General features: G+C 53.6%; 10 protein-coding genes across 10 annotated transcripts; 3 read left to right on the forward strand and 7 right to left on the reverse strand.

The window, feature by feature from the left end:
- Window positions 1–45: 45 nt before the first annotated feature.
- BJX67DRAFT_292019 (putative MFS transporter) lies at window positions 46–2,005 on the reverse strand. Its single transcript, XM_071026829.1, has 5 exons — window positions 1,730–2,005; window positions 1,374–1,685; window positions 909–1,323; window positions 396–863; window positions 46–347 (listed from the first exon to the last, which is right to left on the reverse strand). Exons 1-5 carry the CDS (start codon window positions 1,893–1,895, stop codon window positions 188–190), a joined length of 1,521 nt encoding a protein of 506 aa, XP_070881653.1. The 5' UTR covers window positions 1,896–2,005; the 3' UTR covers window positions 46–187.
- Window positions 2,006–2,177: 172 nt separating this feature from the next.
- On the reverse strand, window positions 2,178–3,245 carry BJX67DRAFT_365781 (2-hydroxychromene-2-carboxylate isomerase). Its single transcript, XM_071030296.1, has one exon. It carries the CDS (start codon window positions 3,198–3,200, stop codon window positions 2,529–2,531), a length of 672 nt encoding a protein of 223 aa, XP_070881654.1. The 5' UTR covers window positions 3,201–3,245; the 3' UTR covers window positions 2,178–2,528.
- Window positions 3,246–4,177: 932 nt separating this feature from the next.
- BJX67DRAFT_391116 (GMC family oxidoreductase) lies at window positions 4,178–5,967 on the forward strand. The gene has a single exon (XM_071034723.1). The coding sequence runs from the start codon at window positions 4,203–4,205 to the stop codon at window positions 5,853–5,855; it is 1,653 nt and encodes a 550-aa protein (XP_070881655.1). The 5' UTR covers window positions 4,178–4,202; the 3' UTR covers window positions 5,856–5,967.
- Window positions 5,968–6,944: 977 nt separating this feature from the next.
- On the reverse strand, window positions 6,945–8,521 carry BJX67DRAFT_365783 (uncharacterized protein). Its single transcript, XM_071030297.1, has 2 exons — window positions 7,338–8,521; window positions 6,945–7,271 (listed from the first exon to the last, which is right to left on the reverse strand). Exon 1 carries the CDS (start codon window positions 8,361–8,363, stop codon window positions 7,644–7,646), a length of 720 nt encoding a protein of 239 aa, XP_070881656.1. The 5' UTR covers window positions 8,364–8,521; the 3' UTR covers window positions 6,945–7,271; window positions 7,338–7,643.
- Window positions 8,522–8,835: 314 nt separating this feature from the next.
- BJX67DRAFT_292080 (DUF3237 domain-containing protein) lies at window positions 8,836–9,998 on the reverse strand. The gene is made up of 2 exons (XM_071026830.1): window positions 9,486–9,998; window positions 8,836–9,417 (listed from the first exon to the last, which is right to left on the reverse strand). The coding sequence occupies exons 1-2, from the start codon at window positions 9,895–9,897 to the stop codon at window positions 9,308–9,310; spliced, it is 522 nt and encodes a 173-aa protein (XP_070881657.1). The 5' UTR covers window positions 9,898–9,998; the 3' UTR covers window positions 8,836–9,307.
- Window positions 9,999–11,151: 1,153 nt separating this feature from the next.
- Window positions 11,152–12,618, forward strand: BJX67DRAFT_385378 (uncharacterized protein; the record flags this gene model as incomplete). The annotated part of the gene is made up of 1 exon (XM_071033843.1): window positions 11,152–12,618. One exon carries the CDS (start codon window positions 11,152–11,154, stop codon window positions 12,616–12,618), a length of 1,467 nt encoding a protein of 488 aa, XP_070881658.1.
- Window positions 12,619–13,561: 943 nt separating this feature from the next.
- Window positions 13,562–14,092, reverse strand: BJX67DRAFT_292125 (uncharacterized protein). Its single transcript, XM_071026831.1, has 2 exons — window positions 13,711–14,092; window positions 13,562–13,660 (listed from the first exon to the last, which is right to left on the reverse strand). Exon 1 carries the CDS (start codon window positions 14,000–14,002, stop codon window positions 13,721–13,723), a length of 282 nt encoding a protein of 93 aa, XP_070881659.1. The 5' UTR covers window positions 14,003–14,092; the 3' UTR covers window positions 13,562–13,660; window positions 13,711–13,720.
- Window positions 14,093–15,115: 1,023 nt separating this feature from the next.
- Window positions 15,116–16,507, reverse strand: BJX67DRAFT_385380 (uncharacterized protein; the record flags this gene model as incomplete). The annotated part of the gene is made up of 6 exons (XM_071033844.1): window positions 15,116–15,476; window positions 15,531–15,561; window positions 15,638–15,678; window positions 15,724–15,841; window positions 15,891–16,284; window positions 16,331–16,507. 6 exons carry the CDS (start codon window positions 16,505–16,507, stop codon window positions 15,116–15,118), a joined length of 1,122 nt encoding a protein of 373 aa, XP_070881660.1.
- Window positions 16,508–16,652: 145 nt separating this feature from the next.
- Window positions 16,653–18,605, forward strand: BJX67DRAFT_391118 (S-adenosyl-L-methionine-dependent methyltransferase; the record flags this gene model as incomplete). Its single annotated transcript, XM_071034724.1, has 5 exons — window positions 16,653–17,376; window positions 17,426–17,552; window positions 17,603–17,726; window positions 17,781–18,238; window positions 18,289–18,605. Exons 1-5 carry the CDS (start codon window positions 17,101–17,103, stop codon window positions 18,603–18,605), a joined length of 1,302 nt encoding a protein of 433 aa, XP_070881661.1. The 5' UTR covers window positions 16,653–17,100.
- A 2,378-nt stretch (window positions 18,606–20,983) lies between these two features.
- Window positions 20,984–22,337, reverse strand: BJX67DRAFT_292167 (glycerate kinase family protein). The gene has a single exon (XM_071026832.1). It carries the CDS (start codon window positions 22,216–22,218, stop codon window positions 21,052–21,054), a length of 1,167 nt encoding a protein of 388 aa, XP_070881662.1. The 5' UTR covers window positions 22,219–22,337; the 3' UTR covers window positions 20,984–21,051.
- Window positions 22,338–22,484: the final 147 nt, after the last annotated feature.

Consider the following 22,484-nt stretch of genomic DNA (forward strand, 5'->3'; position numbering starts at 1 on the left):
TCAACAGCCATGTGGCTGGCATTCCCGTTCTGAACCATAACCTTAACTGCTACTAGTACTGTCTTCATCGCAGAAGGGCTTAGTACGAGCACACAGGTTATACGTGGGTTTTGCCCTAAGTAGTGAAGACAGTGATGCCGCGGCGGCAGACGATTGTTGAGAAATGACCATATACAACTGAAGAGATCTAGTATACGTATCTAAAATGCACGTTTTCTTTATCCGTCAAGTCCTTGAAGGCCAACCGATCGCGCTCGGTCTCGTCCAAATTAAGGGCCTCGCGGCGCTTATTCTCGCGGGACCACAGCACATACAGCGTCGACGCGGAGACAATAGTAATGCAGTAACTGGGACAATCAGCAAAATTTCAGCCACCAGAAAGGCCCGAGACGTACCAGATGATAAGGCCGGTCCACAGCTCAGGATAATGCTCCTCCTTCTCCTGACTCCGTATCATCTGCGGCCCAACAATATTCCCCACGCAGTACGCAACGAAGATAGCAGAGGCCATGAAACTCTTCTTCGTCTCCCCCGCGACATTACTCGCACCGAGTGAGATCGTCAGGCCCACGACGGGCCCGAAAAACCCGATCAGCGAGTACCCAACCACCGGGGTGACGGGTTTATGGCCCCAGGTTGACTTCCAGATCATTGCGAACCCGGCGATCACGGGGAGGCTGCAGAGGACTAGCGAGAGAATTCGGATGTTGCGCACGCGCGAGCACAGCCAGCCTGTGGAGACTATCCCGACGCCCGATATGGCGCCGAGCGGGAATTGGAAGAGGATGCTTTGGAGCGAGGAGTAGCCGAATGTTGAGACGATAAGGGGACCGAAGCCCGAGACGGCGCCGTTGACGGTGTACCTGCGGAATATTAGCGCGGCGAATTCAAACAGAGAGGGTGCATACGCAGCAGCCATAGTCAATGCGACAAGCCAGACTCTAACATCTAGCATGGCCTCGATAATTTGACCCCTCTTCAGCTTGTGGCTCTTCACGCCCAACTGGCTAGATCGTAGCCTCTCAACAGCGACAACCCGCTCCTCAGGCGTGAGGAACCACGCATGCAGCGGGTCATTCGGGAGAAAGAAGCACCATATCCCGAAGAGAAATGTCAGCACCCCCGCGAAAACGTAGATATACTGCCACGGCTTCAGGGCGCCGCCCGTTATCTGCGCAAACCCGTAGTTGAACCCGCCGCCGATGATCGTGAACCACCCCGTGCCGGACCACCACCAGCTCTGGCGGAGCGATTGCTCGCGTTGCGTGTAGTAGCCACTGACTGTTACCATGAAGCCCGTGGGGATGATTGCTTCGGTGAAGCCTGCTGTTGTTAGACGGTATATGGATTGTGGTGTGGAAGACCAGGCCTACCCAGGAAGAATCGCTGCACAAGAAGGCCCTGCCATGTCGATACCCCGGCTGTTGCGGCGCACACAACAGCCCAGAACATGACTGCCGGACCGAGTACGTATTTCGTCTTGAAGTACTGCAGCAGGTACGTCATGGGGTAAGATCCCGCCAGCTGGCCGAAGTAGAAGATGGAAGTCGCCCAGCTCAGTCGCGAGGTATCAGCTTGCGGCGGAGTAACCGATGTGTCAGTGACTGACAGCTCCAGATCTGTCGTCATGCCGAAGAGCGCTGCACTGCCCAGGATTGCCTTGTCGTAGTACACCAGGCCGTATCCTGCTCTGTCAGCGCCATCACTCGAGGTGAGTAGAACAGCTTACCGATGACCATGGCCGGCATGAGGAAGAGATCGATCTTCCGCAGAACTCGCCGCTCAATCTCACGATCAACAGGTCTCGCCTCTTCACCGAGGGCTTCAATCCCGCCAGTGACGATGGTCTTTGCGTCCACGCGGGGGTGTCCTCCTCCTGCATTTGGAGATGCCATGATTGGCTTGTCGGGAGGTAATCAAGATTCCTCGAAATTATCTCCGCCGTTCGGCTCTTCGTCGTAGAGCTCCAAGCTTGAGCAGCTGGATCCATGCGCACGAGTTTTTTTTCGGCGGGTCGCGATATCGGACCGTGGCCGAGATGCATCTACGCCAATCAAGTGGGTGTTGAGAGAGGCTTTTCCAGATCCCGTAAGGTGGATATGACATCAACCGGTCCAGATGGCAGAGTCGACTGCTGTCCATGGTTGGTATTATCTGCTTCCTAATTATCATTACAACAAATATCCGTAGCTGGCGGCACATATGGTGGTATGGAATACAGTCAGGGAAAAACAACCACGACCGCAATTATTGATTTCCTGGACAAAGAATATAGTCATTATTCCGTGTCAGTCAGTTAGGTCGAGGCAGGGCTTGTCTGCAGCGTGGCTCGACAGACATTAACCCAGAGTTCCGATAATGCTTAAATTGAAATTGCAGAGCTACATGTGCGCGGGATTAGAATTACAGAGGACCATACTTTGAAAGGGTAGTTGAGCCAGGTTGGACAGTGTCGACTGGAACTCATCGGATTAGTATATGGTATAATGCGGCAGAGCATAGCCGCCATCAATATATTTCGATAATTATCAATGCTCCTCTATGACAATCGGCTCCCTCCCACTCTTGATCACATCCTCGAGCATCTCGATCCGATCCTGTCCCCAGAATGGCTCCCCTCGTAGCGAGTACACCGGCGCACCGAAGTACTGCTTCGCCTCTGCCTCCTTCGTCAATGCGGCCTCCTGTTCTGCAAGGGATGGCTGGGTTTTAGCCCTTTCCAGCAAGCGGCCCCCCTCAAGTCCGGCCTCCTTCGCTAGCTCGACGATAGTCTTTGCATCAGCGATGTCAAGCTCCCTCGCCCAAACGGCCTCTAATCCCAGCCGTGCATACTCTTGCACAGATTCGTTGTCATGCCCTGACTCCTCAATAGCCGCAAGGAGAACGCGGTGCGCAAGCGAGGGATCGGCGGGGTAATGCTTCGGATATCGCACGAGAGGGATATCGCGAATGCGACGCCACCGCTCCATTTCGATAAGTCGGTAGGCTTGTCGCTGGGCCGGGCGCTGTTTCACAGGGAGACCACCGGACTTCGAGAAGATGTAAAGCAGGTCGATCGGCTTGAGGATGACCCGTGCGTTCGTGTCCCGGGCCAGACGCTGGAATCGTCGGCTGCCGATGTAGGACCAGAGCGAGATGAAGGAGAAGTAGTACTCGATCACGGGGCGGGACATCCTCAGGTTGGCTGTCAGCTTCAGCATATAAACTTCTTTGCGAAGTCAGTGATGAAGTTGGATGTCTCTGCAACGTCGCTGAATTAGACGCCACGTGGGCCTCTGCGCTCGTATTGCGGCGCACAGATGGCGAGAGACGGCATCAGCGCCAATTCCAGATCCCGAACCAATGCTGGGATCATTACTCGGAGAAGGAATCTGTACGAGCAGATAATATCCGTCGCGTAATTCTTCCTACTTTGATATGCATGAGCCAAAAGCCGAGACTTCGCTCGTGATTGTGAGGATGGCAATACCCAGGATCCTCAGAGTCCGTCTCAACAAGAGAGTCCGGTCGGTGATTTCTTCTCCTGCGCATTCTTCCAATCGAAAGTATGAGGAAGTCAGTTCTTAACCCGCAACACAGAGTGAGATAGATGGGACAACACAAGTTAACCACTTAGGGTATACAAGACGCGAAGGACGCACGCTCCCCCCTCCACGGGACCTGTCCGGACACCCCGCCAACTCGGGATCCCCGCATGGAGACAGCCGATGAGACAAGCTCCTATCTTTAGTGATTTTCAGGTATCGGATCTCAAAAGCCAGGCCGGGGTACCTTCATAGGGACCTGGCCCTGAGCTTGATGTGTGTTCTGCAGGAGCCAATTCCAGAATGCTCCTTGGAGAACATACTGGTGGATCTGCTGCACATGACGCTGATGCTGCTGCCTTTTCAACCGGGTATGGCTCGACCTTTCCATTTCTGCCTCTTCTGAGAGGCGTCCTCGTAAGCGGTTATAGTCTCCAGGCGCAGTGGAGTGTTTTGTATCTGGATGTGGGCCAACGAGATTCAACCACACTTTTGAGATGACCAAAATCTTACGTCGAATCATGCCTTGTGGTACAAAACTCAATCCAGGTCCATTTCCCATGGAAATTACTGATTGGCAGGGGCGTAACGTGCTGTGCGCAAGAAGCATATTCGTACCACCTCCGCTGGAATAAAGAGCCGGCCTCCTCCCGCTGAGATCATCAACAGCATACAACTATGGAATCCACACAGGCCGACTATATTATCGTTGGAGGCGGCCTGACAGGTTGTGCCGTCGCTTCACGTCTCAAGCAACGCGATCCTGCCCTTGACATCCTCATCCTCGAAGCAGGAAGTGACCCGTCGGACCGGGAGGAAACGAAGACATTTCCGCCCCTCTTCTCCCTCCTCGGGTCGGACCTCGACTGGAAGTATGAAACAGTCCCTCAGCCAAACACGGCTGGTCGCGTGCACCCTGTCCACGCCGGGAAGGCCCTAGGAGGAGGGAGTGTGATCAACTTCGGCGGCTGGAGTCGAGGAGATGCAGCCGACTACGACCACTGGGCGCGAGTCGTTGGTGACGAGCGATGGAGCTACCGTGGCCTGTTGCCTTTCTTCCGGCGTTCTGAGTCGTTTTTCGATCGGAATGCCGACCCGGAACAGCATGGTTTCGGAGGACCTGTCCACGTCACGTCGGTCTCTGCGAGCGATCCGAAACGGCGATTTCCGCTCCGTGAACCGATAAAGGATGCCTGGCTGGAAATTGGCGAGCAGTTCAACCCTGACGGCTGCTCTGGGAGCTCGGCTGGGGTATCTGAGTTTCTTGAGAGCTGGCGCGATGGGCAGCGACAAGCGGCGTACGATGCGTATAGCTTGGACGGGGTGAGGCGGGTTACAGAAGCAGTAGTGCACAAAGCTGAATTCATTGAGAAAGACGGAGAGAAAGTCGCCTCTGGAGTTCTGCTGGCGGACGGCCGTCGCTTCAAGGCTGGCAAGGAGATCATCCTCGCTGCTGGGGCACTGCGAACACCCCAGGTGCTCATGTTATCCGGCATAGGTCCTTCCAGGACTCTATCGAAGTACGGCATTCCCACAGTTGTGGATAACCCAGAAGTCGGACGAAACCTGACAGACCATTTCGCCCTCTACCAGCTATACAAGCTCCGAAACCCGGAGCGCGGCCTTGCCCTGGGAAGTCCCCTCCTCTCCGATCCGGCATTTACCAAGGGCCTTCCAACCGACTGGGCAGTCAATCAGGCTGTGCCAGCAGAGATATTGGAGCCGGCAATCCGCAAGGATGAAGCGAACTTGCACATAGCGACGGCTGAATCTCTGTTGATTCCTGGCAGACCGCTGGTGGAGACCTTGGTCCTCTACATCCCAGCCGGTGTTCCGAATATCCCCGTTGACGGCAGTATGATTATGACCTCTGTGATGCTACTCTCCTCGACCTCGCGTGGGATAGTCAGTATTGCCTCGCACTCACCTACAGACGCCCCAGTCGTGGACTCGAACTATTTCGACACAGAAGTCGACAAAGCCACGCTTATCCACGGCTCACGCAGAACAATGCAGGCCTTGCTGGAGACGGCTGCGCTAAAGGACTATGTGGAAGGGGAGGTCATTTCGCCTGGAATATCCACGCTATCTGCGCAATCATCTGATGAAGAGTTCGAGGCGCGCATAAGGGTGACAGGTCTGGCGCATCACCATCCAGCGGGAACGGCCGGAATGGGCACGGTCGTCGACGCAGATCTCCGTGTAAAGGGAGTCCAGGCCCTTCGAGTGGCAGACGCGAGCATTCTCCCAGTTGGGATTGGTGGCCACCCGCAGGCTACTCTGTACGCAGTGGCTGAGCAGGCTGTAGAGATGATCCTTCAAGGCCAGTAAAAGCGAATATTTTGTATGGTCTATAGGAACTGCGGGGGAGGTAACAAGTAAGATCTGCTGTAATGATCTTTCCAGTGTCTACTGCTATATAACGGAATGCGAGAGGAAGCCCTGCTGTTTCGAGAAATGTACGTTGATGACGATAACATTCCATTATGGCTACAAGCGACAGCAATTTAAACCGCACAGTAGTATGACGAGCAACTAATATCACTGCCACAAACACCCCAACAACCCCAAAAAACCAAGCCAGCAAATCAGCCGCCTCCCGAGAATCTACATATTCATCCCAAACAGCCCCATCACTAGTTGCGGCGGGACAGACATCGTCGCAAGAACAGTCACCCTGCTCAGCCCTGAATTCAGGCTCACTCTAAGACAGATGTTGACCTCTTCGAAAGTTTGACTGTAGACGGTTTGTGATTTCATCGAGATGTGCTAGTTCGCCCAATATTTTTACGAGGTGGGGCGTCTTCGGGAAAGCAGGTGCAATGCTATTCTCTGGCAGCGTTTGACGAACACGGTGAGGACGTCGAATTTTCCAGGGAGGGGTTGCGTAGGGTGGTTGATTCGCTTGCGGATGGTGTATATACAGAGCATGAGCAGTGTCATGTCCGTCTCGATGAAATTTTGGCAAGGATGGCTTTGGACTCGCGAGGCGGAATGAATGTGTGGGTGGACTCCTTCGATAGCATCGTCTCTACGGGGATGGAAGCATGATACCGGTCCTGTGGAGGAAGCAACGAATTTACGGCATCAACTCCATCAAATAGGCTACGAGCAATCGATCCGCCCGTGTTAAGTTCTCTCTTGTGTTGCAAGTGAAACCATTCTAGATCACTCTACTAGGGCTAGGTTTAGGGCTGGCAGAGGGAAGGTTTGTGAAGAAGCAAACAGGCATACCAGACGGAGTCAACACACTTTCCACCCAATATTTGGATTATTATACCAACCAGGCAAGGCGTAGGGCTGAACTGTGGATGCCAGCCCCCTGGTTTTGCTCTCCAGGTCTCTTTCACTGCATTGTTGACCCACCGGAGGTGCCGGATTTGCCTTGTATCAGGCAGCAGCATTATAACACTCCGTTGACTGGGCAGAGGGCCGTCTTGAACGGACGGGTGGTACCGGACGGTGTACAAGATCTGATTGAACCTTTCTATCCCATCCCCTTTCCTGCTAATAGACACCGAGTCCTACGATGCGCCGACTGATAGTGTAGGTTCTTGATTTCTCAACCTCAATTTCGTCTGATAGCTCACCAGTAAAGACGGCTCGCTACTGCTCTTTGGAGAATGCTTTGGCTATTCATCCTCCGCCCACTCGGCTTGTTAATCCTCACAGGGGGAATAATCTCTTTTGTTCGGTACAGCATGTCTCTTTGGGGGAATGGCGAAGGAATTGTCTTATGACCTACCTGTGAGTGTTCATTTAATCTAGATACTCCAGTATTGACACTGTCACGCTGACATGTTTTGACGGCAGCGGGCCATGGATATGTTGGGACGCAGTACAATGCCCCAGAGTGGCTATGGATTATAATGACATTTGGAGAACAGTCTGCCGGGGGTACCGGATATCCTAAAGCACGGTCCATAAATTATGGAATTGATTCAGTTCAAGGGGCTACCCCTCTATGCTATATCCCTCTACGCCACCCCCCGTGCCAATTTGAGTAGACACCGTTCCTGGTGATCGAAAAGATTCGTGTCCATGCTTTTCCATGTTCTTCCAGAAGCCATCAGAAAACTAGGAAGCAATAAAATTATGCAGCAGCTATCGAGTGTCCTGTTACCAAGGAGGAATAGGCAATCCCCTCCTCCTGAGATCGGCAACCCATTGCGAATGGACCTTTTGATGCACTTTATAGATAGCATCATTCACGTTCTCCAAAGTTCCCGACTCCTTGGCAAACAGTGTTCCGTCTTTCTTCACCACGAAGAACCCATGCCGAATCGGCCCCTGGCCTCGCATCCGCGTCGCCGCAGCCTTAGATGCGGGAGGTGCGCGGACGAAGCCCATAGCATCGAGGAGCTGCCGACTAGGATCACTCAGAACAACGCCCGGCATGTCCTCGGGATCCACGATTGTCTGCCCTGCCAGCGAGGCAAACTCCGATACTGAATAAGTTGATATGGCAACCGTGGTCAGGTTAACGTTGGGATAGTACACATGCGTGTATGTTGCTTCGAACTCTTCTTGCAAGTGCTTCTTTGAGATGCGTGAGAACACGAGGGCCAGGATGTCATGTTCGCTTGCCTCAATGACGGTGCGGAGGGTTGTCTTTTTCCCACCGTGTGTGCGGAGGCTGATATCGAGGACGTGGCTGGGGAGAGTTTGGCCGACCAGAACCCCTTCCAAGGAGTCCGTTTGACGTGATGAAACTGTCTGCCTGCTGGCCCGCCTATTATTCGTGGATCTTTTGATGTTCTTCTCGGTCTTGAGGCTCGTTGGTCGGGATGTTATCCCCCCTGCATTCAAGTTCGAGGTTCGTCGAGGACGCAGCTGCATGGCTGGCGGCCTTTAGGTCACCCAATTTCAACAAGAGTGACAACAGGGTATTGGATATAGGACCGCTGACTCCGGCTGGTGGTTGTGAACTGGCTAAATTCCGAGGTCCTGCGCGGCGCCGAGATTTCGCGGCTGGATACGAAGTGGCATTCGCTCCGCGGTCGGCGTCTCTGGCGTTTACGAGCATGGATGGGAATACGCTCCGTGATCTTAAATAATAGAGTAAATATATCTCCACCCGGACGGCGCCAACTGTATGTCCCTCCTTCGCTGCGCCGTCTAGTGCGTCTTGGGAGAAGTCGGCGAGGACAAGGTGGGAGCCACTGCCAATCCAGCGGGTGATCGCAAGGCCCATTCCTCTGGTTCCAATAACGACGACAACCGAAGCTGGCGGCATTTTGCAAGAGGATTTGGCCGAGTTTGGGGAGGAACGTCCTGGTGAAGTTGGGCTTCTTGGTGCAACCACCCCGCATGGCGCGCATGGTGTCTGACATTGGCTGGTCGATGCGAGTCACGAAGATCGTCATTTGATGCAAGTATTCATCATCAAAAGCTTTTTCTGACATCTTCAGTCCGAAACCCGTGGTTACCGGATGTACGTCTTACGCCTTAGTGGTGCAATATCTAAGTTCGCTACAGATACACTTATTACGACAGCCCGAAGAGAAAGTCCGACTCAGACCTGGCTATGTCTTCGTGGGTGAGATTATTGGAGATGTAAGATGAAGTTCATATTGCTGGCTATGGCATGACTACATACAGAAGTCTTTCACTCATAGGATGTCCCAGCCTTCCTCGCACCCGCATCTCATGGTCTTTGTACCGTCCCGAAAAAACGGTGTCAATCTCATCCTCTTCAATTGTTTCCGAACTGATACCAGGGAAACAGAACACTCTAAATATTTGTCTTTATGTTTATGGAGCTCCTCAGTAGCCTGAATGACCTAGTGAGTGACCTCAAAAATCTCATATTCCACAGCCTGGAGATCCCCCTCGCTAAACCAACGGCCCCGGCCAATGAATTGCGTTGTAGCAACCCATTTAAACTGAGGGTCTATATTTATTATTTTATCGTCAGTCTTGTATCAGTCACCATTCATCCAGGGAGGAGCGCAAACATACCACTAATTTCAATGTTCGGCGCAATCCACCAGTGATGCTGCCCAAACTCAGTCGTTTTCGGGTCCGGGCTCCAGCTCTTCCTGAATTGCTGAGCAGCCTCATCTACTCGCGAATATCCTTGATAATGAATATACACGCACCCGCCATCCTTTGTGTGGCCCTGTGTTCGCACATCCAGGTGCGCTGTATTTGTGCTCTCGTCAAAGAGTATCCAATCGCTTCCGCCGGCGACGAGGGTTGCGTCGAGGCCTTCACCCCGGGTTCCAGGGATACCTCGTAGGAAACCTCCTTCAAGAGCAGTGATGCGTCGGTGTGGGCCAGAACGGTACTGGCCCACGTTAAGGGGGTCTTTGCCTATGTGGGCACGGAGATGGAAGACGTGGTTGAGTCTTGGAGGGGTGGGAGTGGCCATTGTGTGGTATTGGCGATTGTCTGCCAGAAACAGAGAGGAGATTGAATGTCTTGGTTCCTATATCGTGATACTTTGATTTTATGAGCGTGTGGGTTTCCTTGGGACTTTATGTTCCTGGGGAAATGCCCAGAATAGAGGAGGCGTTCACGTGTGACTCACCCCCAAAATCCAACGAAGCAGAACATGTGATGGTCAACACGAGATGGATCTGGCCCACGACGTCATTCGTCAAGAAGGGACACGTTCAGGCCATGATCAATCCCCTGCCTATGATGGCCATAGTACACTTCCCCTCGATCCCTTTGGTCTTGCTCTTCCGCGCACGTACACAGTGGTCTGCCCCCCGACATATGAGTGCATCTTACCCTTCCAGCTGCTAGGAATGGTAGGTGTACTAGCGATACTGGGCACGGACAACCACTGCTGGTGCATCATGCGGAGCATAAGCATATCCAGTGCCAGAATGCAGAAGAAGACATATAGGGAAAAATCTTCTGGATTTCGACGTTGTCCTCGAAGCTAGCGGGTTTCGGTACGGGCTTATCTCAGAGATCGAAGCCTTGTGGACTCCGACGCGATTGCAAGAGACATTATGTCATTGCTGAGCAACAAGCCATCCGTGTCTGCGCTGGTGCAGATTTCCATTCATCTGGATCTACTTTGCAACAGCTGGGACGAGCTCAAGACGCAGATCAAACAGGAGACAACCCCCACGGTCACTATGCTCTATCAGGCAATCGCGCATCTACTCTGGCGTCCGAATTGACCCAAGAGATAGTCGTAGTTCGAGACTTTAGGCGGCCGGAACGCGTTATTGAGGCAGAGAGCGACTTTCTCGGCGAGATAAGCATGAATCTCATCGTGGAAAGACGAACAGAATTTGACAACCGAGATGTTGCCCGCTACATTCTAGGAGCAGAGTCCGACGGTCGCAAGTTGCCACTTTCTTTTAAACACAACCTGGATAAAATATCCATTCTCCAGTGGGAAAAGCACGGCTCACCACACAGCTGCAGATTCGTTCAACTGACCTTCCAGGAATCCTTTGGGGCCCGCTGGCTTTCCCGACACGAGAGTCATTTAGTTAAACACATTACATCACACAAGTTCGATGCTCGCTTTGGTAGAGTCTGGCGATTTGTTGCCGGTCTGCTTCAACAGAGTGGTGATGAGAAAAAACTCCTCAACTTCTTCGGCATGATCAATACTGGCTAACCCCGAGACCTCTTAGGGCCTACAGAGCGCCTAGCTGTCATGTATTGTCTGAGTGAAGTGTCTATTCCGGGAGAAACGTCGCAAGGCTCTGCGGGATTCGACAAGTCCGAACTGGTTTGCCAGATGGAATTCGATAAACTGCTGTTTCTTCAATGTCGACTCACCGGTGCCGCACACCTGGCCAGAGACACAGATTTCCCGGAGCTTGCACTAACGGACGCTCTACAGGCGGCATCTGATTCCGTCAAGCAATTAATTCTCTGGTCAGTTGGGCCACGATCGGAACATCAATTCCTTGGCGACATAGCGCCACAGTTGAAACTCCCGACTACAGACGACGGGCAGGTCAATTGGGCCGCCTTCTCGGTTTTGTGTCGTCAATCGCCTTTGCCCGATAAGGTCCTCCAGGATACTGTACTCCCTTTCCTGAAACACACATTGGGGGGAGTCAGACAGGCCACCTTAGATGTTTTAAGCCATCAACTGGACTCGTCCTACGATATCCTTAAAATTTATATGGCGCCACTATTAAAGGACGGGAATTTTTGGGTCGGGTCCGCCACTTGCGAAGCCTTGAACCGTCATTCGCCCGTGTCCGATACGCTCCTCAAAGAGGAAGTACTGCCTCTGTTAAAGAGCAACAACGTTGACATCAGGTGGACTGCTGTTGAATTACGAGGTGCTGAACCGAGTTTGTCTGACAACATACTCATGGGCTTAACACCGCTACTGCAAAGTACCGAATGCTCTGTCAGATGGACCGCTCTCGGTGTCTTGCATCGTTACCCAACCTTGATTAGGGAGATCAGAAAGGTTATACTGCCGCTATTGAAGGGCGATAATGCGTTCAACATTGCAGCTTTAGATGGGCAGAGTCTTTTCCACGACGAAGGCATTAGGAGCGAGGTGGCGACCTTGCTAATACAGGAACCCACCCAACGGACCATCCTCAAAGTTCTGGCTTGCCAACCGGAATTGCCTGACGAATACCTGGCAGAAAACATTGTAAGGCTGTTAGAGACCGAAGCTCGCGACGCTGCGGTGGACGTTTTACTTCGCCAAGAATCCTTGCGCGCCAAAACTGAGCAGGCCGTCCTGCGGCTCCTGGGCAACAAGGTCGAAAGGGTCAGATACGTTACCCCCCGTGCGCTGGGAGGCCGGTCCTCCTTGTCCGACCGGGGTGTGCAAATCGTGGCATCTATGTTGCTGGATAAGGATAAATGGGTTCAGTTCGTGGCTGAGCATATCATACTTCGACAATCAGCTTTGCCTGAAGGGCTTCTGAAGGGTGGCATTCTACCGCTGCTGACAGGTGAAGTCGCTCGACTAAGGACGACCGCCGCCCTGATACTCCGCAACCAGTCAGGCTTATCGAGTAATATTCTTCAGGGCATATTATCCTGGCTGGATGACAAGAACAGATCAGATTACAAGGGATCCGCCATCAGGGAAGCCGCGTTAATCGCTCTGCAGGGGCCGATCAATCTTGACCAACAACATCCTTGAAGAATACGTGCTCAGGCAGTTAGGGGGCTATACACGGGATATCAAAGAAATGGCTGCCACGGTCTTATGTCGCCAATCAACCTTATCCTCGGTCCTTCTCAACAGGGCGTTGCAGCATTCAAAGTCCGACAGTGACTTGGCAAAGCGCATATTGAAAAAGCATCGAAACCTGGACTTTACGCATCCCGATAGCGAGCTGACGAGGCTCATTTATAGGCCCCTGTTAGAGCTGAGTTTTGAGGACCCATGCGCCTGGTATGTTGAAAGCCGCCAGTCTTGCATTAGCCGGTCAGATGGGGTCCATAAGGCAGACAGACATTCAGGACATGGCCGCGTTCTGTGCTGCAATAAATGAAGCGCGGGAGAGTTCCGTGCTTCCCAAGATTGACTTTACCCTCCTGTCCTGATGGACTATGTTGTCAGAAGCACATCTTGTTTGCAATCCTTGGAGAGATTCTTACAGAATGGAAGGGTGTCACACATCCTCACATCCTTTCAAGGTATTGAACCTGTCAAAGCCTGTAATGGAGATGTAACTTTAATGTAATCATACAAAGCTGGTATCCTACAACAGAACCCAGCTTGTGGGATCATGTAACACAGGTATGAATATGGTGCGCTCAATAAGTAATATGATGTGGAATATGCATGGAACTAGAGTTGTTATCGGGTCGGGTCCAACAACTGTAGCTCAAAGAGATTGCAACTTGAATAAGAGTATGGAAGTATACTAGTGTTGGATTGAGGTCTCAAACACTTCTCAAGTAAAACCTCAAAGGCCCTACTACAATACGTTGACCCCTTTAATAGAGGCCAACGAGTGCCAGAATGCATGACCGCTTCCTTTGAAAGTGTATGGAACAAATAGAGGGAATTTTGAAAGGCCTCTCAAATTTATGCTGGACTAGTCTGCTACCACTGGAAGCAACCTCTAGATAATGTCAGAGGAACAAAGTGTGACTTTGACGCGTTGCTGTTGTGTTCAGCCCTTGTAAACCGCTTTTAGTCACCCAATATCAGGCCACGCGATCAACCATTGCATCTGTCCACGAGATCAGTACGCTCCCATGGAGAGTCATGCCGCCGACTTACGGGCACTCTTCTAGCAGCAGCCGCAGCAGGTATCGCCAGGGTACTGGCAGAACGGAACACACTGTGGGTTCCTCTTCTTGAGGTTGTTGAGGACTTCTTCCGAGGGGACGGCCTCCCTCTTCACGGCGCAGCAGCCACAGCAAGTATCACCCGGGTACTGACAGAACGGGACGCACCCTGGGTTTCTTGCCGCTAGCGTGTTGGTGATGCGGGTGACATCGTCGGCGTTTTCAACCGGGGCGGCAGCGGCCAGGAGGGCGGAGGCGAGAACAGTAACAATGGTGAGCTTCATGGTGCTTGTAGTACACAGTTTTGCTTGAGATATTATAACAAAATTTTGATAGAGAATTTGGTCATTTATATATTTTTTGAGCCTCCTCTGGCAAGATATTTATCCGTATAGCCTCAATAGAAGTATATCTCGGCCCCCATCTCGCTGTGGAGACCCAACACAAGATGATGAAGTTAAGTGGTCAGCTACGGCCGTAGGTCAAGCTCTTTGCACGAGGGTCCGTGACGAATGGGGACTGGACTCTGTCATGCCATGGAGGACGCGTCGAGAGCCGCGGGGTCAGCGATTGTGGGCTCATCATCAAAGGTGGTTCTCCGAGGGAGCATAGACATCCACCAATAATGGATACCCAGTAGCCGAGCTGCAACCAACCGACTCGATCTCCAATACTCGCATCTGGAGCATGCGGTCTAACCGAGATCCCAAATGCGAGGATCCATCAATCTAAATCCCTGCCTCGATGACAGCTCCGTGTGTCAGCATACGTTAAACCCCAGTTTCGTTGTGCATTGGTCCACACCCGTCCAAGTTGATATTGGCGCCGACACAGTGGCGAATTGGCGAGGCGTTGAAGGAGCCCATTTTCCACTGGCTGGTTCCTTGACGTGCATTCAGTCTGTCAACCTGAAACCGCCGCCATCAGTGGCTGTGCAAACTGGCCCTCAGTCCACGAATGGTTGCTCACATCAAGACAAGACGAGCGGAGGCACCGACTGCAACGCGTGCGGAACCTGCCTGTCATTGCTAGCTGATCCGCCGCGCCATGCTGGAGACCCAGACGTGTGGATCCATAGCATTGTCGAGGCATTCGGAGCGGTTGAGCCGGTCTCATGCATCGTCTTACTCATGCTCTTGTAAGCAATAGCCACCAGACAATGCTTGCTGCACTGATCCCCTGTCCGGATGGGCATGTCAACAGGCGGTGCCCAGCCAACCTTCGAGGTCAAGGAATACAGCATAGTCTCCGAGCAGTGCCAAAATGATCGACTCCTTTGCTCTCCTAGGGTGTCCGCGGAGAAGGAAAAATGAACATGAATTATATTGCCTGCCGCCTCCAAGTTATCAGTCCTCTGGATTATAGCACACTTTTCTCTGACTTTCTTTCCGCATTATCTAAAACAACGGCCGACTCGACGCCACAGGGTTCATCTCATACTCGACAACAACCTGGTCCGTCCGCTGGATGCGGTCCCGCGGGTGCTGCACCCCCTTCGCATTCTCCTGAACCCGGAGAATACTCTCCTGGCTGCCGTCTTTCATGGTGCCGATGTTCCTCGTCATGAGCTCTGCGTCTCGACGGTCGCCGAAGGTCGGTTTCTTCGAGAGGCGATCGAATGACGCGGAGTGTAGCTGGCCGCCACTGTTTTTGTAGTCGCGCTGATGCGAGCTCCAGGAGCGGTTTCCGCGTGCCAGTTCGTAGAGAGGACCAAGGGTTGGGATGCAGGACGCAATAATGATGATATTTGATTCGATGCTAACTTGTCAGACCCTGTCGGCGGAAGGGGTGCCTTGCGGCGTTGCGACTTACCTAGTCCAGATAACGAGATCGGCGGTTGCATCTATGCACTGTTAGCGGAGCAAAGTAGGTGACGCAAGGAGGAGACTTGCATGTTGTGTCCGACGTATCGTACAGACTGGGGAGTTGGAAGCACTTGACAATCGCCATGGCACAGGCACTATACAAGTTAGCTGGGGATTGCAAGTGCAGACGGTCCACATACACAGCTCCCAGGCCCAGCGCGGCACACAGAGCCAGCTTCTTCTTCAGCGTGATTTGCAGCCTCGCTAGAACAACAGCCGGGTAGATGGCCAGGTACAGATCGACGAACCCAGATATAGCTTCCACAGGTTAGAAACCTCTTCTCAGAGCAGATGCGGATGGACCTACCTCCTGTGAAGATCGCGTACCCGACGAGGACGAGTTGTGGACGGCATGTCGCCGCGGCTGCAATGAGATCAACTTTCCAGAGGGCCTCCGGCGGATTACACATGGTGAAAAGCACCACGATGCAAATCGACGAGGCGACGAAGACGAGACCAGTCAGACACCACAGCCACACTCGATGAAATCGCCCGGGGTTCATCACACGGTTCAGGAGAGCAGCGATTGCGAGCTTTGGCGTGGCGAACGACATGATGCCCAGGGCGAAGTCGGCATAGTTGATGATGAGGATCTTGGTCAACAGCTCTATGCCGCCGTCCTGCATGATCACCGGCGTGTGCTTGCCGTATCCGAGGCCGACGTTGATCGTGGTGACGACAGTGTAGCCCGTCAGCATCACCTACATAATTAGCACCGCCCGTTTGCAATTTTTTTAAAAGACGCACCATGGCCCCTGCAATGATATAGTCATCCAGCCCGATATTCCGCAGCCACCACGCCCGAATGTACAGCCGTGCAGACACCAACAACGCGCTGACAAAGAAAAAGGCCCAGAAGACACAGAGGATCATGGGACCCTTTGTCTCGCTCGCATATCCAGGTGGGAACTGGTCCATGGTCATTGTTACCCAGAGAACCGCATCAAAGTTGATGTTGGGGGAGGAACCCCAGTCGATGTGCGAAGGGCGAGGGCTTTTTGGCGGCAAGGACGCACGGGAACCCCAAACCGGAACTTCGAGTTCGACCCTTGAATCATTGGGATTGGGATCAACTTGATATTGCCCTTTCTGTCAGAAGACAAAGAGCAACGCTCGCGCCATGGACGGGGTCGGCACGGAGCGGAAAGGAATGATGGCCCGTCCGGCGTCAACGGTTGCAGCCAGAATGCACCCTCCATTGGCTGTCCACACCGCTGGGACGCTGCTCGCGTTGCTGGTGGACGATGAGTGTCGACTAGCGGGGGATATCATGCAAGTCCGTCTCCCCGAAGGATGGCATCCCCGGTTCAGCGAGGGGCCGTCGAGAACGATGAGACGAGAACTCGTCCTGGGTGGGGTGCACCAACGTAGTCAACAAAGAACAACCCTGGCGAACGTTGCTGGAGTCGGTCGAGCCCCTGAAGGGGAATTTCCCCCCTCCCTGGGTGGTTCAGACTGCATTTCCAGCTCTGCCCTCCAGAACTCGAAGAGACGTTGGCTTCAGATACCCAAGCACCATGACACGCGAAGAGACCGCTGCAAATGTCACTGCCAATGGCCATAGCCATGGCAATGGCAGTGTCGATGGCTCACGACTCAGCGTGGAAGAGCTCGCAGTCCGGCCGAACCTCCCCGCGCAGATTCCGGCATTGCTGGAAGAAGTCGCTTCTTCTGGGAAGGAATACCTCGATGAAGACAGCCCGACACGACTGAAACTGCTGGAGACAGCCAGATCGCTCGTCTATGCGCTGGAGACCCCGCGAGAGGCGATCATCCGCCACTGCTGGTCAGAGGTGCGCACCCTGTATCTGTGCGTGGATAGAAGGAGCTGACAGTCTCGAGACCACAACCTACGCTGCCATAGAGACTGCCGTCCGCCTGAACCTGTTTGCTGCCCTCGACATAGATGGCCAGCCGAAGTTGGTCGCAGAGCTGGCGACTGCGACAGGGAGCGACCCCGCCCTACTCGGTTGGTATGCCCTATACCCTACACTCACGATATCTGACTTGGATGATTAGGCCGCTTGATGAAGCACCTTGCGGCTATGGGGGTGATTACAGAGACAGGCCCTGACGAGTACCAGTCAACGGGCTTCTCGAAGGTTCTGACAGTCGAGAAGTACAGCGACGCATTCCCGCTTATGTGCGTCCCCGATTGCAAGTATGAAGGGCTTCGCTAATGCACAGTTGTATATAGGACCTCACGCTTCACCATGGGAATCCTCGCCCTCCCCGCCTTCCTCGAGAAAACCAAGTATCGCAATCCCACGAGCGCAACCAACACGGCCTTCCAACTGGGCTACAACACGGACATGGGCTTTTTCGGGCACGTCCAGCGGGAGCCCGTCACTGCGAAGCGATTCAACAACCACATGGGCGTTTACGCGCAGGGCCGCGAGCGCTGGATGGACCCTGGCTTCTACCCGGTGCATGAGCAGCTGATTGATGGGACCTCGATTGGCGATCAGGATGTTCTCCTCGTGGATGTTGGAGGGAGCTTTGGCCATGATCTCTCGGACTTCCGTCGCAAGTGGCCGGATGTCCCTGGACGGCTTGTCCTGCAGGATCTGCCGGAGGTTGTAAAGTCTGTCAAGGACTTGCATCCCTCTATCGATGTGACGAGCCATGATTTCTTCACGGAGCAGCCAATAAAAGGTTAGTCTGGATATGGCAATTCGACACCCCATATAAGGCTAACAAGCCAGGTGCTCGAGCATACTACATGCACTCCGTGCTCCACGACTGGCCAGACGACCTCTGTGCCAAAATCCTGGCAAACCTCGTGGCCGCCATGAAGCCGGGTTACTCCAAGCTGCTCGTGAACGAGAACGTCATACCCGACACGGGAGCGTACTGGGAGGCGACGAGTCTCGACCTGATCATGATGCAGCTTGGTTCTGGTGAGCGAACGGAGCTTTGCTGGCGGGCCTTGCTCGAAGCTGCTGGGTTGAATATCACCAACATCTGGACAGCGCAGCGCGGGGTCGAGAGTCTTATTGAGTGCGAGCTTGCTGAAGCGTAGTATACTGCGTAGATGTTGAGTAGTGGGTAGTGTAGATGAGGCCATGATACGGATAGTTGCATTCATGTAGCGTTGCTACTGTCTTCTCAAGCCTTCTATCCTTTGAGCCGTTCCATATTGATAATTCAAACGTCTTCAAGTTATACTGTGGACATAATAAGAGGCCTTGCATCCCACGCTCGGACGGGAGCCGCACTTCAGTGGTTGATCTTGCGAGATTAACGAGTCCTTCCTGTCTCGCTCTCCTCATCCATCCAGCTCCCATTCGCAGGGCCGGCATGCGTGTCACACCGAATTGGCACTTCGAGACACTAGAGGGTCATCTCCAGATTACCAACATCATAGTCACATCATAACATGGTTGGTTGGTTGACTGAACGGTGAGATTGTTCGATCCATCGACGAGGTCGCGATGAAGTATTCGTTGTCGACACGCAAGGCTGAGCTCAAGGCGCCGTTCCAACACGGCTCTGGGAGACAAGGCTGGCTTATTTCACTCCCTTCCTCCACCGGTCCTTGTCTTTTCTCTCTCCTTCATCGCCATCCCTCGCGTCAAATCACTGACCAGAAATGGCGGACCCTATCTCCTCTGCCGCCAGTGCAGCAGGACGCATCGCCCTGGGAGTCGAGAGGCAGGATGGCCGGGTCTGCGTTCCATCCTGGGATAATCGGGTGTTAACGGCATGGCTGGCGCCAGCGCACCAGGCCGTGGACAGCAACGCGGCGAACAAGCTTAGAGTCGTCAATTCTAAAAATTGGGAGCATCTTTTGGCCGACGTTCCGTGTCGCCTTCCTAAATACACCTCTACAGTGAGGCTCCGGCGGAGAGCCCGGGCGACCATCTAGTTATAAACCTCAACGAGTCCCAGACTCCCACAGGAAAGGGCAGACTTAGAATTTCTCTACCGCTAATAACCCACGGATAATCGCCGGAGCCGCCCGTGCAACCAAGCCAACTAAGCTCATTCTTCCACCCGAGCCGATAGCAGCCTCTCACGGCACCGGTTGATCTCAAGAAAGCTTTCTCGACTGACTGAAGGGGCGTTGTAGCTGATCCGAATCCCGTCACCCTCAAATTTACTTCCCAGCGCATCCATTCGGTCCCAGGGGTATACAGGGTCAGCCGAGCCCCAGTTCTCTCCCGTGAATGTGATTTCGACCTGCTGCAGCGGGCATCCTGCCTTGAGCGCTGCGTGGATAAACGCACGCAGGTAATCCACTTCCGGTTCTCCAAAGTCCGCCAGGAGCTCCTGTCCCTGTTCGTACTCGGTGGTCAAATCCTAGTGGAACGCGCGAAGTTGTGGAGCGCATAGGTTAGCAAGAAGCGGGATTTCCCGGTCATTCCGTCCCCCATGAGCTCCAGTAATTCCTGACGACAGGCTTAGTTCTTCCAATTTCTCAAACTCTCGCAGGTCGAATCCCGCCAGTCCCGGCCGATTGATGCAGCGGATTCTGATCGCACGGAGCGTGGCCTTGTGGATCGCGAGGATGGGCTGTAATATGGCAAGACTCCAACCACAAAATAGGCCCTGTGTGTTGTAGTAGCGTCCGAACTTGTGCTCCAGGTTGAATTCTTCCAGCGCTGCTGGCCACTTCACCAGATCCTCCAGCACTTCAAGAGTTTGGAGGAAACTCCTCACGGTTAGTGTCGTGAATTGTGCTGTCCCTGCTAGGCCCTATAGCGCGTCAGTCACAGATAACGTCGACGACAAGCAAACCCTACCTGTAGCTGAGCCCAGGCTCCAGGATCGCTATCAGCAGACACTCCTTCTAGGTCGAGAGTTCGGATCGCTCAGCATGTCCACCACCCGCGGCAGGTCAAGGTCATACCCGCGCACGATACCTCCCATCAGGAGAGCCAGGTGGCTTAAGTCTGCGCAATTCTGGAGGACCAAAGGAAGAAGTTCCCACACCGTTTCGTTTCTCCCCATCCCGAAGAGAACCAAGCATCTAATCTTGCTAAACCAGGTGAGGAAATCCGTGGCCAGGTAGAGGAGCGGGTCTCGACCTCTCTTGGTCTCGCGGAAGTAGATTGTCAAGTCTTGGAATAAAGGCCACAGTGCAGGATTCCGGCCACAGCTGCGATGGAGCTTCCTCACGGAAACAATCTGCTCGGCATCTCAGCCGTAACCGACCAAAGCGCTGAGATAGAGGCACCGCATCGTAATCGGGTAGAACCTTCGACACACCAAGCAGAGGCTTCCGTCCGCGAAGGGCCGGGGGAGTCTGTACCAGTAATCGAACCGCCACGGTTTATTTCCGGGGGTGGAGGAGGCTTCGCCGATGATTTTATCGAGAAGCTATAAAGGCCTGGAATCAGAATCTGGGGCTACCGGAGAACGGGGTGTTGAAATTAGGTGAGAGAATCTCTCTGCGGCCCAAGATGCGTACGAACGGGATTAGATTGATCATTCATCATGTCGTATCATCGTTGCTACATACAATATCAGTGACCAGCTGGAGAATTGAGTCTCCTTCCGACCTCGACCATCCGCATCGCGCCTTCCGCACCGTCTGTCAGCAGACGTTCAGTGTCCATGATGGCCTGTTCTAAAGTCAATGGCTGCTGCAAGATCGACGCAAACGCGTCAATTCCAGCTTCGTAATTTACCCGAGCGTTGTGACCAATCGTCCCAGCGAGGACGATGACGGGGATCCCACGAGCTTGCGAACGCAGGGCCACTTCTGCTGGGATCTTGCCCCGGGGCGTCTGATCATCCACAGCTCCCTCTGCCGTGAGCACCAGGTCACAGCTGTCGAAGATATCCTCGAGGTGGAAATATTCCAAGAGTGCGTCATACCTCGGACGCAGTCTCGCTCCAATGAGCAGCAACCCTGCTCCTAAACCCCCAGACGCACCACTTCCGGGTGCCTCGCCAATGGTAATTCCAAGTGTGCGGTGAATGACGACCGCGTATGTCTCGAGAGCCGCTACGAGGAGTTCTGTTTGTTCGGGAGAGGCGCCTTTCTGTGGTCCGTATACTCGTGCCACCCCATGGGGCCCACAGAGAACGTTCTTCCAGTTACAGACTGCCTCGATCGCCACAGCTTTCAATTTGGGATGCATGCCTGAAAAATCAATACCCGCAAGCGAAAGAAGCGATTGACCTCCCCCCGCGCGCGGAATATCCTGCCCGTCACGACCCACGAGCCGAGCGCCGAGGGCCTGAAGCATCCCCGCACCACCGTCGCTCGTACCTGAATCGCCGCATCCGATGATGATCCGCTCGACTCCTTCATCCAATGCAGCAGCAATCAGCTGACCGACTCCAAAGGTGGTCGTGACGCAGGGATTGCGACTGCTGTGGGGGATCAAACTCAACCCAGCCGCGGCAGCCATCTCAACCACAGCTGTTTTGACGGAAGCGCCTCCAAGGATCCCGTAAAACGAGTGAATAGGTGTGCCTATAGGGCCAACGACACTGATATGGCGGATTTCGCCGCCGGTGGAAGCAACCAAGGCGTGCGCAAATCCTTCTCCGCCATCGGCCAGTGGCACCTTACGAATGGCTGCGGTAGGCAAGGCTCGAAGAATGCCTGCCTCCATACAGTCGGCCGCAGTGTCAGGGCTGATGCTGCCCTTAAAGCCGGAGGGGCACACCAGAACCTTCATCTTGGTGGGAGAAGGTATGCAAGAAAGAATGAAATGGGTTGAATATCCTAGCGAGTGCAAATGCTCAACGAGTGGTTTGGAAGTGAGAATAGATGGGAATGACGGGCTACAGCGGGTGACTTGAGGCCGTTTTATAGACTACATGGACTCTTCCTCGCCAGCGGCTTGAGGATATGAGATTATCAGTTCGCTTAATGGCGCGTTCATATTCATCTGGAGTGTCTTGAGGATGCTTCGCCTCATTCCTGAGTCCCGGACAGCACCCT

This window comes from Aspergillus lucknowensis (genome assembly GCF_044049455.1).
Source record: "Aspergillus lucknowensis strain CBS 449.75 chromosome Unknown BJX67scaffold_63, whole genome shotgun sequence".
In the NCBI taxonomy this organism is placed as follows: domain Eukaryota; kingdom Fungi; phylum Ascomycota; class Eurotiomycetes; order Eurotiales; family Aspergillaceae; genus Aspergillus; species Aspergillus lucknowensis.

What these genes read in the sequence shown, in the direction of transcription:
- BJX67DRAFT_365781 (XM_071030296.1), bottom strand. Translation starts at nt 3,200, where the DNA reads ATGCTGAAGCTGACAGCCAACCTGAGGATGTCCCGCCCCGTGATCGAG.
- BJX67DRAFT_391116 (XM_071034723.1), top strand. Translation starts at nt 4,203, where the DNA reads ATGGAATCCACACAGGCCGACTATATTATCGTTGGAGGCGGCCTGACA.
- BJX67DRAFT_365783 (XM_071030297.1), bottom strand. Translation starts at nt 8,363, where the DNA reads ATGCAGCTGCGTCCTCGACGAACCTCGAACTTGAATGCAGGGGGGATA.
- BJX67DRAFT_292080 (XM_071026830.1), bottom strand. Translation starts at nt 9,897, where the DNA reads ATGGCCACTCCCACCCCTCCAAGACTCAACCACGTCTTCCATCTCCGT. An exon ending in GCCGAACATTGAAATTAGTG is followed by an intron (nt 9,418 to 9,485) that starts GTATGTTTGCGC and finishes TAATAAATATAG; the next exon opens with ACCCTCAGTTTAAATGGGTT.
- BJX67DRAFT_292125 (XM_071026831.1), bottom strand. Translation starts at nt 14,002, where the DNA reads ATGAAGCTCACCATTGTTACTGTTCTCGCCTCCGCCCTCCTGGCCGCT.
- BJX67DRAFT_292019 (XM_071026829.1), bottom strand. Translation starts at nt 1,895, where the DNA reads ATGGCATCTCCAAATGCAGGAGGAGGACACCCCCGCGTGGACGCAAAG. An exon ending in CATGCCGGCCATGGTCATCG is followed by an intron (nt 1,686 to 1,729) that starts GTAAGCTGTTCT and finishes CTGACAGAGCAG; the next exon opens with GATACGGCCTGGTGTACTAC. An exon ending in TGGACCGGCCTTATCATCTG is followed by an intron (nt 348 to 395) that starts GTACGTCTCGGG and finishes TGATTGTCCCAG; the next exon opens with TTACTGCATTACTATTGTCT.
- BJX67DRAFT_292167 (XM_071026832.1), bottom strand. Translation starts at nt 22,218, where the DNA reads ATGAAGGTTCTGGTGTGCCCCTCCGGCTTTAAGGGCAGCATCAGCCCT.